This window comes from Mobula hypostoma, chromosome 9, assembly GCF_963921235.1.
Source record: "Mobula hypostoma chromosome 9, sMobHyp1.1, whole genome shotgun sequence".
NCBI classification, from domain to species: domain Eukaryota; kingdom Metazoa; phylum Chordata; class Chondrichthyes; order Myliobatiformes; family Myliobatidae; genus Mobula; species Mobula hypostoma.
The window spans coordinates 85,993,454-86,011,018 of NC_086105.1; the positions used below are offsets into that span (position 1 = coordinate 85,993,454).

At 42.4% G+C, this 17,565-nt stretch overlaps 1 protein-coding gene across 1 annotated transcript in view; it reads right to left on the minus strand.

The window, feature by feature from the left end:
* Window positions 1-17,565, minus strand: part of LOC134351294 (delphilin-like) — a 431,912-nt gene that overhangs the window by 119,339 nt on the left and 295,008 nt on the right. Inside the window, exons 5-6 of the mRNA XM_063057357.1 lie at window positions 5,976-6,061; window positions 5,592-5,661 (exon numbers count right to left, since the gene is read on the minus strand). Coding sequence (XP_062913427.1) covers window positions 5,592-5,661; window positions 5,976-6,061 — 156 coding nt within the window. The remainder of the gene's footprint in view (window positions 1-5,591; window positions 5,662-5,975; window positions 6,062-17,565) is intronic.

Genomic DNA, 17,565 nt, shown 5'->3' on the forward strand with positions numbered 1-17,565 from the left:
GTGTTGCCTGATACACCCGAGAATATCACCAGTTTAGCTGCAGATTGAGCAGCCTGGAGACGAAGTGTGAGTCTCATTTCCATTGCTCCTCTCCGATTGAGGCACTGAGGACGCAAGCTCATGATCGGCTCTACTGCTTCTCTCTGAAGAGCAAGGTTGAAAGTCGACAAGGACAAGAGCAGAGGACAAGTGGATGCTCAGTGCCGTCTGCCTATGTTTGACCAGTCTTCCTCATCCTCTTGTTAGCTGTTCTTGGAGGAAAGTGCGGGGGTCCGGAACCTATGTTGCAAGGATCGATCAGCAAGTTGTCGACTTGTTTTGGGAGACTTGAAGATTCATGTTGTATGTATTCCTGGATTCTGGTTATTCTTTTTTTTGCTGTTTTTCAGTGGCTTCATCGGGGCGTTTGGCGCAGAATGGGGCGCTTTGGGAACACTAGTCAACAGCCTGCAGTAGGCTAGCAGTGCAGTGTTGAACTGAAGTAAACTAAATTCTACTAGACTCCTGATCTGATATTCAATATTCTGTGTGTTGTTCACTCCCTTTTTCCCATTTGCAAAATTTATTCTTCTTTCACACATTGGGTGTTTGATGTTTTCTTGAATAGGTTCCCTGATATTTCTAAATTTCACAGCTGCCTGCAGGAGAATGAATCTCAGAGTTGTATTAAGTATACATATTATGGAAATAAATATACTTTGAGTCTTTAATTCAAACATAGTTTACCAAATGGTCAATATCTGTAATTGCTAGCCAATTCTGTATAAAAATACAGAAGATGGAGGAGAAGATGGCGGCACGACGCAGCTTGCGCGGCCACTCCGGTGAATGCTATCTGTAATCTGTTAAGTAGGGTGCCGTGCAGAATCCTGATTTGATGGAGACAGACGTGAGAGCACGGAGGAACATCTGTGGAACTTCTGAAATGCCTGCTTCGCTGCCGCTGCTACTGTGTGATCCGAAATCTCCGGAGGGGAAGGCCCCAAGTCCTCGGCTTTGTTTGTTGTTCGGTGGCCGGGGCAGGGTCGAAGCGCTCAGCAGAGCTGTTGCTCGGTGTCAGAGGGCTGGTCGGAGGCTCGAAGATTTCGGATGGACTCAGATTTGGCTGCGGTCGGGTAGGCAGGGAGAGTTTCTCCCTTCTACCATCTGCATGAGATGATGGGGCTATCGGGACTTGAGACTTTTTTTTACCATGCCCATGGTCTGCTCTTATCAAATTACAATATTGCTTTGCACTATTGTAACTATATGTTATAATTATGTGGCTTTGTGAGTTGTAGTCTTGGTTTGTCTTGTGTTTCTGTGATATCATTCTGGAGGAACATTGTATCATTTTTTAATGCATGCATTTCTAAATGACAATAAACGAGGACTGAGTGTCCTCATAATCTAAATGACATTTTTTGTTCAGAATTCAGAATGGTGTGGTGACAGAGCCATACTATTCTCCTTGGGCACAAATAAAATAAAGTGTGGTTGAGTTGTAGGAGTACATTTCTGCTGGGTCCAATTACTTTATTATCAGTGAAGACCTATCAAGAGCCCTCTGTAACTTTTCATAACCTTCTATACTATCTACACACCACCTATTTTAGTATCATCTGCAAACATATTATCCATGCCTTGTACATTCACATCCAAATCATTCATATAATTACATACAACAAAGGTCCCAGCACCAGACCCTGTGCTATCAGATTCCTGATTGGTCTATGAACCATGAACACTACCTCTTTTTGCCTGCTACAGAAAAGCATTAGAGTCAGTGCACGAAGGTGGCGTACGGTCCAAAAGTGATTGCAAGACCCTGTGGGACATTGGTAATGTAGAACGCTGCAAGTCCAGTTCACTGGTTTATTGGTAAGACGAACAGTGGGGGAACTGCATGGTCTCATGCTGCAGTGTCGCCTGTTGCAGCTGCCCAGGAGGGGAAACACCCAAGGAGGTTTAGCATGTCATCCATGCTGGACTGAAGATGGGTCCCTCCCACTGGTGCTGCCCTCCAGTGTTCACTTAGTGGAAGACAAACTGGATTGCGTCCACGCATGCATTTGTCTGCGGACAGCTGAGGGCTTATTCTTGCTGACAACACCCATGCATCAGCAATTTACAAGTCATGTTACTCAGGGACTTGGGCTATATTATATTTTTTGTGACTGTATGTTTACTGCTATCTTATACTGTGTTTTGCACTTTAACCTTGGAGGAACACTGTCTCGTTTGGCTGTATTCATGGGTATTCACGTGTAGTTGAATGACAATTAAACAAACTTGAAGTATTGCACTATTTATTTATTATTACAACCCATAGCAATATTTTATGTCTTACACTGTACTGCTGCCACAAAACTACAAATTTCATGCCATATAGTATGTCAGTGATAATATAGTTGATTCTAATACAGTACCACTAGACCTAGGCCTCCCATCCAAGAAACCACCCTTATTCACTACTATCCATTTCCTACTGCACAGTCTTCCTACCATTGAGTCAAAGGCCTTGCAAAAATCCATAAAGACATCATCCACAGCCCAACCCTCATCTACTCTCTTGGCTGCCTCCCTGAAGAGCTCAAGGAGATTTGTCAGACATGACTTCCTGTGCATAAAACCATGCTGACTGTCTGGAATCAGACCCTGTCTTCTAAGTGTTGGTTAATACTGTCCTTCTGAATTCCCTCCAGCAATTTTCCAGCCACTGATACCAGACTCACTGGCCTTTGTTTCCTGGCTTGTTTTTAAACTACATTTTTTTTAAACAATGGTACCACATCAGCCACTCTTCAGTTCTCCAGAACCTCACCTGTGGCCAGAGATGAAGCAAAAATCTCTGCAATGGTCTGCACAATTTCTTATAAAGCTTCCCACAAGGTCTGAGAATGCACTAGGTCAGGCCCTAGTGATTTATGCACCTTAATGCACTTTTATGGCCTTAAAAGCCTAATCCATGTAATCTGTTATGTGGTCCCAGACAACCTTACTTTCCATCATTTTCTCCACAGTAAAAATTGAACAGAAATATTCATTGAATTTTCCACCCATTCCTTTTGGTTCTGCAAACAGATAGCCACACTGATCTTTAAAGAGACTTTTCTCTCCCTAACTATCCTCTTACATTTTATACACCTATAGAGTCTCTTGGGGTTTTGCCTCACGTTGTTTGCCAGATTGTTCTTATGTCATCTTTTTACCTTCCTAACTTGTTTCTTAAGTGCAGTCCTACACTTGTAGTCATCAAGAAATTCACTAGTTACCAACTGTTCATATGCACTGTATGCCTCCCTCTTTATCTTAACCACAGCTTCAATATCTACATCAACTAGGATTCCCAAAAACTGCTAGCCTTGCCCTTTTCCCCAAAAGGAATATGCAGGCCATAAACTCTTTCTATCACACTTTTAATGGCCTCCCATTCAGCAGACATACCTTTCCTGGGAAACAATCGCATTCACTCAACCACTGCATGATCCCACCTAATGCTTCCAATGCCCCAGTTCAGGATCTTACATTGTGAGTAGATCATATCCTTCTCCATAACGATATTGAAGTTAATAAAATTATTATCACTGCACCCAAAGTGCTCGCTGCAAGACACTTCCATCACTTGTCCTTATTTCTTACAAGAAGGTCCAGTGTCGCACATTCTCTAGTAGGTCCCTCTCATACAGAGGCCTTGATCAAAGGCCTTCAGCCTTTGTCCCAGGGCTGAAATGGCTAACACACGGGGGCATAGTTTTAAGGTGCTTGGAAATAGGTACGGTGGGGAGGTCAGAGGTAAGTTTTTCACACAGAGAGCGTTGGGTGAGTGAAATGTACTACCGGCGGCGGTGGTGGAGGCGGATACGATAGGGTCTTTTAAGGGACTCCTCGATAGGTACATGGAGCTTAGAAAAATAGAGGTCTATGTGGTAGGGCAATTCTAGGCAGTTTTTAGAGTAGGTTAAATCAGCAGTCCCCAACCACCGGGCCGCGGACTGGTACCGGGCCGCAAAGCATGCACTACCAGGCCGCGAGGAAACGATATGATTTGGCGATATGAGTCAGCTGCACCTTTCCTCATTCCCTGTCACACACTGTTGAGCCATTACGCATGTGAGGTCATTACGCACGCGTTATTCATGTCAGCGCGGGAAGGAGATCAACTCTGAGCTTGCAAATGATGGCGGGCTGAGAAGCATGTTTGACATAACATCTCTGCCGGCATTCCGGATCAAAGTCAAGGCTAAATATCCTGAGATAGCCAGGAAAGCACTGAAAACGTTGCTTCCATTTCCAACATATCTCTGCAATGAAAGCAACGAAAACTAAATTGCGGAATAGACTGGACATAAGGAACCTCCTTCGAGTATCGCTGTCTCCCATCACCCCTCGATGGCACCGTGTGGTTGCAGGAAAACCAGTGCAGGGCTCCCACTGATTTGGCGATTTTGGTCTGTTGCAATGATTTTATATGTTCATAAGAGGAAAATATGTGCTGTGTGTTTAATATCCAAACGTTACTTAAAATGTTATGATGCTATTAACTTATATAACCATATAACAATTACAGCTCGGAAACAGGCCATCTCTGCCCTTCTAGTCCGTGCTGAATGCTACTCTCACCTCATCCCACCGACCTGCACTCAGCCCATAACCCTCCATTCCTTTCCTGTCCATATACCTATCCAATTTTTCTTTAAATGATAATGTCGAACCTGCCTCTACCACTTCTACTGGAAGTTCGTTCAACACTTACTTCAAGCCCCCCTGTCCTCCCCAATAATTGACTTATCACTATATTCATGCGAGGAAAATATGCATGGTATGTTTAGTATTAAATTCGTTAGATAAACACTTTTAGAAACGAAATTGAGTGTATTAGCCACTTATCACCTATATTCCAGTCGTGATTAACACCACCCCCACCCCCGCACAGAATCGCCAAAAACGATTTATAGAAAAAAATCTATAAATGCATGCATGCGCACTGGTGCCCGCGCAAGGCTTCATGGTCATTGTAGACTCATGTGGTAAACAACGTATTTGACTGCTACTCTTGTCTGTTGGCAACCCTACCACCCAGCCCACCCCACCGGTTGGCCGGTCCGCAAGAATATTGTCAATATGAAACCGGTCCGCAGTGCAAAAAAGGTTGGGGAGCCCTGGGTTAAATGGTTGGCACATCATTGTGGGTTGAAGGGCCTGTAATGTGCTGTAGATTTCTATATTCTATAACTTAAGCTTTCTTGTACACATTTCACAAATCCCACTCCAAGCTTTTCACACTGTGATTGTCCCAGTCAGTATTAAGGAAGTTAAAATCTCCCACCAATACTAACCTATTATGTTTGCATCCTGCATCTGCTCCTCCAATTCCTGCTGACTATGGGGGAGGCTATAATACAATCCCACCAGTGACTCTCTCCTTCTTATATCTAAGTTCTACCCATGGCCTTAATGGAGGACACCCTGATTATCCTCTAAAATGAATGATGTTGTGTCTTCTTTCATAAGACAGCTTTACTTTTAATATGCTTCCCATTCATGACTAACACAAACATGTTTTCATGCACAAGGATGCCCAATGCATTCAGTATGTGTTCTGAACCTACCGCATGTCTAACCCGTTGAGAAACAGAATTCGATCCCCTGCCTTCAATCCAGACTTCTCAGCTGGACTTCCTGAAAGAGACATATGGTGAGCAAGAGGGATATTCAACAACTGTTAACCAATGCCATCACCTGAACATTTTCACTGGTAATATTTTACCTGTTTCACTGACTTCCTCCCACTTTTCCTGAAGCTAAGTATAGGCTAAGTTTTCTTGTCAAGTAGAAGCTCAACAACACCTACATCACTCACTAAACATCCTTGAAAATAGGAGCAAAATCTCCAGCAGATTCTTTGTCAAGTTTTGCGAATAAAATCTATTGATAGCTGTGCGTAACGACAAACCATCACTGTGCTGTGCATCTGGGAAATGTTTATAACTCACCTGGAAGAACAGACTCAAGCCATACTGGGCCATGGCCACGCAGTGTAAAGCCAAAGCTCTTGTGACCTTTGTATACTCGGATCGTTCTGTTGAGAAAGAAAGAAATAATTGTAATTTATTGAAAAGACAATTACTCAACCGAGCTGCATACAAAACCTGGACCTATTTCCCCAGCGCTGCAGATACCCGACATGCATGAATTTAAAATTTGCCATGCATTCATATTCTGATTATTGCACAATAAAGCCATATTAGTGAAGAAATAATATGTAACCTATCCCACTTAAGCAAAGTCTGGGATCTTCAGGAGATCTTAAAGGGGATATTATCGCTACATCTGATTGACACTGTAAAATACTCTTTTACCATGGATCCTCAGATCCACTGAAAATGACCAAATTGGTCCTTGGATAAAGTACACAGTTTATAACAGGGTGACAGGAGGCTACCATATCAAATTGGGTAAGCTACCAAAGAATAATTATTGACAGAGGCAAGTCATCACAAACATGGAAAAGTACACAAAATGTTATTGCCTCAATTATTTAGTCAATGTTAAAGAAACCCTTACATTTCATCTGATAAATCCAACATGGCAGCATCCTTGTACTAATTGTTCACTTCCCGTTCAGCGAAGACAGGCATATTTCACCATGGCGAACCTCTTCATGACACATTAACTTTTCCATCTATCTTGCAAGATAAATTAGCCAAGTATTGTTCTCTGTTTGAGACAGGAATATGCCCAAGATCCAACACCTCCCTTGGGTAAGAGACTACTTACAAGCAACCATTGCCTTGCTCACACCATGACAGCAATATTCTGAATATCAGAATCAGAATCAGGTTTAATATCACTGGCATATGTCGTGAAGTATGCTGTCTCTGTGGCAGCAGTACAATGCAATACATAATAATAGTAGCTGCATGGTGCCCCATCATTGAGCAAGAAGACAGCTACCTTTTCATTTAAGTTTGTGCTCCCAAGATTAAAAAGGCAGTGCTTTCCAGTAGTTTTTCCAGAGTTGGACTGCGACCAATCACTGACCGGGATTCATTAGAAAGGACAAATTTTTAAAAAAGCATGTACATGCAGAGCGGCAACTCTTGGAGTGGCTATTATGTGAGTGAGCCCGTGTTGGAGTGACTTTGGCTCATCAGGCTTGGACGAGAAAAGTATCAATTAGACTTCTTTCTTTTCTTCTTTGTTCTTCATTCCTCATTTGTTAGGGCACAGTTAATGCAGTGAGAATGGCTTCAGGGACAGTGTTTTGTTCTGTTGTCTGAGATGTGGGAATTCTGGAAGACCTTCAAGCATCCCGGATAATCACATTTCCGAATAACCACATCAGCACCAGGTGCACTGAGCTGCAGCTCCTCTGAGAACGTATTAAGGAACCGGAGCTACAGTTTGATGACCTTTGACTCATACAGGACAATAAGGAGGTGGTAGATAGGAGCCACAGGGAGGTGATCACCTCCCGGGGAACTAGTTGACTGTCAAGATAAGGAAGGGAAATGGGCAGCCTACGCAGAGTACACATGCTGTCGTTCCCCTCAAAAATAAGTACACCATTTATGTAATAAGGGTAATGTTACAATTGTAATGGGGGACTTCAATATAAAAGGAATTTGGGAATATCAGGTTGCTGTTAGATTGCAAGAGAGGGAATTTGGTAAATGCTTATGAGACTTTTTTTTAGAGCAACTTATGTTTGAGCCTACTCGGGGAAAAGCTATCTCAGATTGGATGTTGTGTAACAACCCAAATCTTATTAGGGAGCTTGATGTAAAGAAGCCCAGAGTTCTGAGAGAGGTTGCTAAAAAGATAACAGATGCATTGGTCATGATCTTTCAAAATTCACTTGATTCTGGCATGGTCGCAGAGGACTGTAAGATTGCAAATGTCACTCCACTCTTTAAGAAAGGAGTAAGGCAAAAGAAAGGAAATGATAGGCCAGTTAGCCTGACCTCAGTGATTGCGAAAGCATTGGTGTCTAATATTAAGGATGAGGTTTCAGGGTACTTGGAGACTAATGATAAAATAAGTCAAAGTCAGCATGGTTTCTGTCAAGGGAAATTTTGCCTGACAAATCTGTTAGAGTTCTTCAAGGAAGTAACAAGCAGGGTGGACAAAGGAGAGGCAGTGGATGTTATTTACTTGGATTTTCAGAAGGCACTTGTTAAGGTGCCACACTTGAGGATGCTTAACAAGATAAAATTCTATGGCGTTACAGGAAAGATATTGGCATGATACAGCAATGGCTGACAGGCAGCGAGTCAGAGTAAAGGGGCCTTTTCTGGTTGGCTGCCAGCAACTAAAGGTGTTTCTCAGGGGTCAGTATTGGGACCACTACTTTTCACATTGTTTGTCAGTGATTTGGATAATGGGATTGATGGCTTTGTGGCAAAGTTTGTAGATGATATGAAGATAGGTGGAGGGGTAGGTAGTGCTGAGGAAGTAATGCGATTACAGCAGGACTTGAACAAATTGGAAGAATGGGCAAAAAAGTGGCAGATGGAATACAATGTTTGGAAATGTATAATAATGCATTTTGGTAAAAGGAACAACAATGCAGACTATTATCTAAATGGGGAGAAAGTTCAAACATCAGAGGTGCAAAGGGACTTAGGAGTCCTCATGCAAGACTCCCAGAAGGTTAATTTACAGGTTGAGTCTATGGTAAAGAAGGTAAATACAATGTTGGCATTCATTTCAAGGAGAATAGAATATAAAAGCAAGGAGATAATGCTGACACAAGGAAATCTGCAGATGCTGGAATTCCAAGCAACACACATAAAAGTTGCTGGTGAACACAGCAGGCCAGGCAGCATCTCTAGGAAGAGGTACAGTCGACGGTTCGGGCCGAGACCCTTTGTCTGGACTAACTGAAAGAAGTGCTAGTAAGATATTTCTCCTCTTACTAGATCTTCTTTCAGTTAGTCCTGACGAAGGGCCTCGGACCGAACCGTCGACTGTACCTCTTCCTAGAGATGCTGCCTGGCCTGCTGTGTTCACCAGCAACTTTTATGTGAGATAATACTGAGACTTTATAAGACGCACTTGGAGTATTGTCAACAGTTTTGGGCCCCATATCTTAGAAAGGATGTGTTGTCATTGGAGAAGGATCACAAGGATAATTCTGGGAATGAAGCAGTTAACATATGAGGAGAGTTTAGATTAGATTAGATTATGAGGGCACTCTCCTCGTTTATTGTCATTTAGAAATGCATGCATTAGGAAATGATACAATGTTCCTCCAGAGTGATATCACAAAAAAACAGGACAAACTAAAGACTAACACTGACAAGACCACATGATTATAACATATAGTTACAGCAGTGCAAAGCAATACCGTAATTTGATAAAGAGCAGACCACGGGCACAGTAAAAAAAATCTTTAAGTTCCTATCGACTCCCGATAGGCCCGATAGCAGGCGGCAGAAGGGAGAAACTCTCCCTGCCATAAACTTCCAGGCGTAGACAACTGCCAATGCATTGGGAGCACCCAACCACAGCCGACTCTGAGTCCGTCTGAAAACTTCGAGGCTCCGACACCAAGCACCACTCTGCCGAGCACTTCAACCCTGCCCCAGCCGCCAAGCAACAAGCAAAGCCGAGGACTCGAGGCCTTCTCCTCCGGAGATTCTGGATCACACAGTAACAGCGGCAGCGAAGAAGGCATTTCAGAAGTTTCTCCAGATGTTCCTCTGTGCTCTCACGTCTGTCTCCATCAAATCAGGATTATGCACGGCACCCTACTTGACAGATTACAGATAGCATTCACCGGAGTGGCCGCTGCGCGCTGCGTCACACCGCCATCTTCTCCTCCTCCTACTTTTGGCAGCTTTGAGCCTGTACTCACTGGAATTTAGAAGAACATGGGGGGATCTCAATGAAACCTACCAAATGTTGAAAGGACTAGGTAGGATGGATGTGGAGAGAATGTTTCCTATGGTGGGGGAATCCAGAACTTGAGGGTACATCCTCAAAATTGAGGGGCAATCTTTTAGAAGAGAGGTAAAGAGGATTTTTTTTTGTCAGAGAGTAGTGAATCTGTGGAATGCTCTGCCACAGACTGTGGTGGAGGCCAAGCCCACGGATATATATTTAGGGTGGAAGTTGATCGCTTCCTGATCGGCCAGGACATCAAAGGATATGGTGAGAAGGCAGGTGTAAGGGGTTGAGTGGGATCCAGGATCAGTCATGATGGAATGATGGAGCAGACTCAATGGGCTGAATGACCTATTTCTGCTCCTATGTCTTATGGTCTTATGGAATTTTTGGGAGCAATTTGGAAGACACAGGATTATATATATTGCAAAAAGGAAGAATTATTCTAAAGGCAGGATGACACAACCATGGCTGACAAGAGAAGTCAAAGCCAACATAAAAGCCAGAGTGAGGGCATATAATAGAGTAAAGTTAGTAGTTATTTAGAGGAATGGGAGGCTTTTAAAAACCAACAGAAGGCAACTAAAAAAGTCATAAAGAAGGAAAAGGTGGAATACAAAGGTAGCCAATAAAATTAAAGAGGATACTTAAAGTTTTTTCAGATATATAAAATGTAAAACAGAGGTAAGATATCGTACTGCTGGGAAATGATGCTGGAGAGGTAGTAATGGGGAACATGGAAATGACGGATGAACTACTTCTGCTTGAATTGCTGCTTGCTGCAGTTTACGTGCAGGAGGGAGGGGAGCTGGGGGCGGGAATTTGGGGTTCTAACATTTAACTGTCATTCATTCTTTGGGGACACTCCTCTGTCTTCGTGGATGGTTGCGAAGGAAAAACATTTCAGGATATACGTTGTATAAGTTTCTGAGACATTAAATGTACCTTTGAAACCTTTGAAACTGAGTTGAGTATTTTGCATCGGTGGAAGACATTAGCAGTATGCCAGAGATTCAAGAGTGTCAGGAGGCAGAAGTGAGTCAAGTTTTCATTACTAGGTAGAAGTTGTTTTGGAAACTAAAAGGTCTGAAGGTAGATAAGTCAACTGGACAAGATGGTATACATCCCAGGGTTCTGAAAGATGTGGCTGAAGAGATTATGGAGGCATTAGCAATGATCTTTCAAGATTCTGGCATGATTCCAAAGGAAGGGAAAATTGCAAATAACACCCCACCCTTTGAGAAGGCAGAGGGGCAGAAGAAAGGAAATTATAGGCTAACTAGTGTGACTTCAGTGGTTGGAAAGATATTGGAGTCTATTTTTAAGTATGTGGTTTCAGGGTACTTGGAGTCAGATAATAAAATAGGTTGTAGTCACCATGGTTTCCTTGAGGGAAAATCTTTTCTGACAAATTTGTTGGAATTCTTGGAAGAAATAACAAGAAATAGACAAAGGAGAATCTGTAGATGATGTGCACTTGGATTTTCAGAAGGTCTTTGACAAGGTGCCGCACATGATGGTGTTTAACAAGTTAGGAGTACATGGTATTACAGGAGGGATACTAACATGGATAGAGCATTGGTTGATTGGCAGGAAATAAAGAGTGGGAATAAAGGGAGCCTTTTCTGGTTGGCTGCCGGTGATTAGTGGTGTTCCAGGGATTCTGTATTGGGACTGCTTCATTTTCAATTAAATGTCAATGATTTGGATGATGGAATTGATGGCTTTCTGGCTAAGTTGTATACGACACCAAAGTAGGTGGAGGGGCAGGTAGTTTTGTGGAAGTAGGGAGGCTACAGAAAGACAGACAGATTAGAAGAATGGGCAAAGAAGTGGCAAATGGAATACAGCATCAAGAAGTGTATCGTCATGCACTTTAGGTTGAAGAAATAAAAGCATAGACTATTTTCTAAATGAAAAGAAAATTGAAAATTCTGAGGTTCAAGTGGACTTGTGAGTCCTCATGCAGGATTTTCTGAAGGTTAATTTGCAGATTGAGTCTGTGGTGAGGAAGGCAAATGCAACGTTAGCATTCATTTCGAGAGGACTAGAATATAAAAACAAGGATGTAACGTTGAGGCTTTATAAAGCACTGGTGAGGCCTCACTTGGAGTATTGTGAGCTGTTTTGGGCCTCTTATCTAAGAAAGGATGTGCTGACATTGGAGAGGGTCAAAGCAGGATATGCAGATGATTCCAGGATTGAAAGACTGAGGAGTGATATGAGGAGTGTTTGATGGCTCTGTGCCTCTATTCATTGGAATTAAGAAGAATGGGGTGGTGACCTCACTGAAACCTATCAAATGTTGAAAGGCCTTGATAGAGTGGGTGTGGAGAGGATGTTTCCTATGGTGGGGAAGTCTAACGCCAGAGGCAAAGCCCCAGAATAGAGGGGGGTCCTTTTAGAATGGAGATGAGGAAGAATTTCTTTAGCCAGAGAGTGGTGAACCAATGGAATTTGTGTCCGCAGGCGGTTGTAGAGGCCAAGTCATTGGGTATATTTAGGGCAGAGGCTTATAGATTCTTGATTAGTCAGGGCATGAAGGGATACAGGGAGAAAGCAGGAAAATGGGGCTGACAGAGCAAATGCATTGGCCATGATGAAATAGTGGAGCAGACTCGATGGGCCAAATAGCCCAATTTCCTCCTATATCTTATAATCTTATGGTATTCTAATAGAAAAAACCCTGTGAATTACAGTATGTGTATGTGAGCGTGTGTGTGTGTGTGTGTGTATATATATATAAAAGAGAGAGAGTTAAATTAAATAAGTTCAAAAATTAGTGTTCATGGGTTCAATAACCATTCAGAAATTGGATGGCAGAGGGGAAGAAGCTGTTTCTGAATCATTGACTGTGTTCCTTCGGGCTCCTGTGCCTCCTTCCTGATGATAACAATAAGAACAGGGCATATCCTGGGTGATGGGGGTCCTTATTGATGGATGCCACTTTTTTGAGGCCCAGGGTAATTCAGAATAATTGGTGAAGAAATATATTCCTATTTTATCCCTTCAGATGCTCCCTGCCCTCTACACAGGATGCTGTCTACATCTCCTGGGTGCTCCTCTCATGAGCCGCCCCTTCAAATCATTATGCTTTTTTTTTGCCTTTACTAATGAAGTCTTTAGATACTCAACTAAGCTTACACTGCCTCACCACTAGAAAGAAATATTTTGTAAGGAAAAGAACACTGAGTCATTATGCTTGACACTTAGTACTAGCTCAGATCTTAGGCAGTTTAGAGACTTGGGTTTCATCTGTATGAGCAAGCTGCTGCCTAGGGGCAAGGGAATTTACTCTCAAGGTTACATATTAATTCTGCATTAAAGGACTCAGGTGAGGACTACAATAGAACAGGCTACATGAGAAGGCTAATGTGGATACATTTCAAAAGCCAATGAGAGATTAAAAAAAATAATGGTGCCTTACTCCAATCTCTCAGAGGACATTCAGCAGAACAATTCCTATTCTTGCTAGTCAAGAAATGATAGGCATGTCCATTGAAGCAGGTTTGCCATATCTATAGTGCGGCAGTTAACAGAATAGGTTTCAGCCACTAAAGATCATTCAAAGGAAGAGGCATTCAAATTACATGTACCACAGTGCAAGCTCAGTGCGTTGGCACAACTCTAATTGATACAGCCAGGAACTATTTCCTCACAAGAGCTAACAGATGCAGACAGTTGTCTGCTCTGTTGACATGCATTCTCAGCCATTACTAACAGCTTTGTGATTAGCCTTCCACAGGATTGCAAGACATATTTTTAACCTGGGCAGGAGAGTGCCACTGGCAAAGTGAAGCAAGTACCTTATTTCAGAATAGTACTATTTGCATTCCCACTGCTAGCATTCTGACCACATATTCTTATTTCCCCCATAAGAGTGAGAAATCTCACAATATAACCATTCAGTTATAGCATTGGTTAATGTGTTTCTTTAGCATATGTGCATTGGTGATGAAAGAGAGCAATACTACTGAAGACTCTAAATTGTGGGAAATAATGGGCCACAATGTTCCTGATTCAAAATATAATGCACCAAGACGTTTGGTGTCCATGCATTCACTGTGCCATCAGTGGGAAATTCAGGATCAAAGGGCATAGCCTTAAATTAGAAGGATTTCCCTTTAAAACAGAGATGAGGAGGAATTTCTTTAGCCAGAGTGTGATGAACCTGAGGGATTCATTGCCACAGATAGCTGTGGAGCTCAAGTCATTGAGTATATTTAAAATAGAGTTTTAAACAGACCTTGGAGGTGGAGCAGAGTAATGATGGCACCATACAACCACTCCTTTGCTTGCATCTTCGGAAACAGCTCTATTTCCATCTTTAATATCTTCATTTTTCCCTTTCAGGGTTCTTTTGAAGACCCTGACCTGGAGTTACACGCTGATTATGGTTCTTTGCGGGAATGAGACCCACTTTCGGGGTTTCATAACTGGCTGTTGTTCGGCATGCCAAGGGCTCGGCCTAAGAGTCCGACTCAACTTTGGAGGCCTAGGATCTCGAGGCTCTGGAGACAGGTAGATCGAAGGTCGGTGTCACGGCAGGAGACCCGTGTATTGTCGGGGGGGTCGATGTGCCCAGATCTTTGGGCACAGAGCTCGAAAAAAGTGAGGTAACAGAGTTTTAACATCGTAAACCAGCGAGTTGTTTGTTATGTCTCCCTGCTCACTGTGAAAATGGAGACATCTCTTTCTCTCTTATTAGGGAGAGAGAGAGAGCCTGTGGTATGTCGAATACCGGGTGAAATGCAAGGTCTTTGGGGTAACTGCAAGTCTGTGTCTTTGCTGTTGCTTTTCTCATGCTTGAGTGCTTGGTGGCGGTGCTGATGATTTTTTTTTTGCCAGTGGGGAGAGGGGAGATTGTTGTTTACTGCTGCTTATGCACAGGATGGAGGGCAAGCTGGGGGGGGGGGCAGACTTTGGGGTTTTAACATTTAACTGTTATTCATTCTTTGGGACACCCCTCTGTTTTCGTGGATGGTTGTGAAGAAAAAGCATTTCAGGATGTAAATTTTATACATTTCTTTGACATTAAATGTACCTTTGAAACCTTTGAGTTTGATAGTTTCCTGATTAATAAGGTCAACAAAAGCTACAGAGAAGGCATGAGAATGGGGTTGAGAGGGATAATAAATCAGTTATGATGGAATGGTGCAGCAACCTTAACGAGTCAACTGACATAATTCTTCTCCTATGTCATATGGCCTATGATCTGTATCCAGGACCTAAATTCAGCATGACACATGAAAATGTAATGTGGAGACATTGAACTAAAGTGGAACATACAATTATTACAAATAAGTTGTTGTTTGCTTCACTTTTTGTTCTTATGGTTCCCAGTTCATTCCTATTCTTCACTGGCAAGGGAGGGGCAGTGATCATCGCTGCCGATCTCACAAGATATTTCTTACAGAGGTTGATCTTTGAAGTGGATTTATAGCTGAATGAACATTGAAGACAACAAGTGATTCTTTATGATTAAGTGACTGCCTGATGAGAGCTTAACCTACTGATGTAGGGATGAGTCCTAATGCAGATTGGGAAACCAATCTAACACCTCTTTCCTAAACCAAAGTTCAAAGTTCTTAGTAGAATTATTATCAAAGTACATATATGTCACCCAATACTACTCTGAGATTCATTCCCTTGCAGACATTCATAGTAGAACAAAGACATACAACAGGATCAATGAAAAACTATGAAAGCCTGACAACCAACCAATGAGCAAAAGACTAACTGTGTAAATACAAAAAATTATCATCATCATAAATAAGCAAGTAAACAAATAATACAAAAAACATGAGTTGTAGAGCCCTTGGAAGTAAGTCCATAGGTTGTGTTCAGTGATCATTTCAGTGTTGTGGTGAGTGAAGTTATTCATGCTAGTTCAGGAATTTGATGGTTGAAGGTTAATAATTGCTATAACCAACTAGCTCCATCAGGATGTCTGCAGTGACGAGCGACAAACACCTCAGGAGGAGGATGGGTTATCCAAATCAACTGTCAGGGTGAAAGTGAAAGATCTCAATGAAGGGAACCCCTTTCACCATTGACCTCTTCCCCCACCCCTGTGACACCACCAGCAATCCCTGCCACAAGGGACCCCGCAGCCTGGGGGAGACAAATCCTAGTACCTGCGACAAAAACAGTGAGGCAGTTCAATCAAGGCTGTAGGTATGAGGGCAAACAACAGGAATTCTGCAGATGCTGGAAATTCAAGCAACACACATCAAAATTGCTGGTGAACGCATGCCTGGCCTGCTGCATTCACCAGCAACTTTGATGTGTGTTGTAGGTATGAGGGCTCAGGTTGATTGACAATGGACTGTAATTGTGATCCCTGAACTCAAATAGCAATGGAGATAAAACTGGCATCTTTACACATGCTCAGTGTTATAGAACCCCAATTGAATTTTCTTTTATTTATTATTTAGGGACACAGCGCAAAATGGGCACCTCGGCCCTTCAAGCTGCACCACCCTGCAATCCCCAACAATCCCTGATTTAACCCTAACAATCACAGGACAACTCACAACGACCAATTAACCTGGTAACCGGTACATCTTTGGACAGTGGAAGGAAACCGAGCACTTGGAGAAAACTGTCACGTTCCATGGGGAAAATGTACAAACTCCTTACAGAAGACACCGAGATTGAACTCTGAATTCCAATGCCCCAAGCTGTGATAGCATCTCGCTAGGTGCTACACTACCATGGCACCATTGTGATGTGATAATGCCTTCCAAGATCAAGGCAGATGAGACTATTTAAAGAAAAGGTAGGCTGCCACACCTCCACAATTACTGGAGGTATTCATGATGGTGGTCTCAATGATTGTCTATATGGATGTTAACTGCATGTACTACCTTGGTTAACACCTGTTCTGAGAATAATCGATAGTATTGGTATATTGGTATATTCAGGTGTGCGATGATTTTGTACTGAGTTTAATATGCATTTTACAGAAAAAAACTTTTCATTAAAAACCCTGAAAGAAAGCTTCCTTATCGGGTGATTTTTGGAAAGGTATTTAGCTCGCTGCATAGCTGTGTTCACACACAGTGAGGGCAGTAGAATATTAGCACGGTCCACAACTATTTCACTATTCTTCTTATTCTTTTCTTAGTTAATACCAACACAAAATACTCATTTAAGAATCATCCACACTCTCCTCCTCCAAGCACACATTCCTTCCTTTAACCTTGAGTTGTCTTATTATCTCCTGAGTTATCCTCTTGCTCTTGTTGTAAAATGACTTGGGATTCTATTTCTTCCTACTTTCTAAGGAATTTTAATGGCTCTCCTAACTCCCTTCTGTTACCAATTATAATATCAGTTAACTCTTCCTAGCTCCTGCCTTATGCTCTCATAATTAGCTCTCACCCAGCTTCACATTTTCCTTTCTTATCCCCTTTTGTAGCTATCTTAAAACTTAAGGTGTTGAGTTCAGTGTTTTCTCAATATTCACCTACAGAAAGGTCATTCACCTGGCCAGGCTCATTTCCAATACAAGGTCCAGTATGGCCCTGCTCTACATACTATAATTTTATGACACTCTCTTGGAAGCACCTAAAAAATTCTACTCCATTTTACCCTCTTGCACAAAACAGGTCCCAGTCTGTGATTGTGTAGTTGAGTCACCCAGAACAACCCCAAACAAGAGAAAATCTGCAGATGCTGGAAATCCAAGCT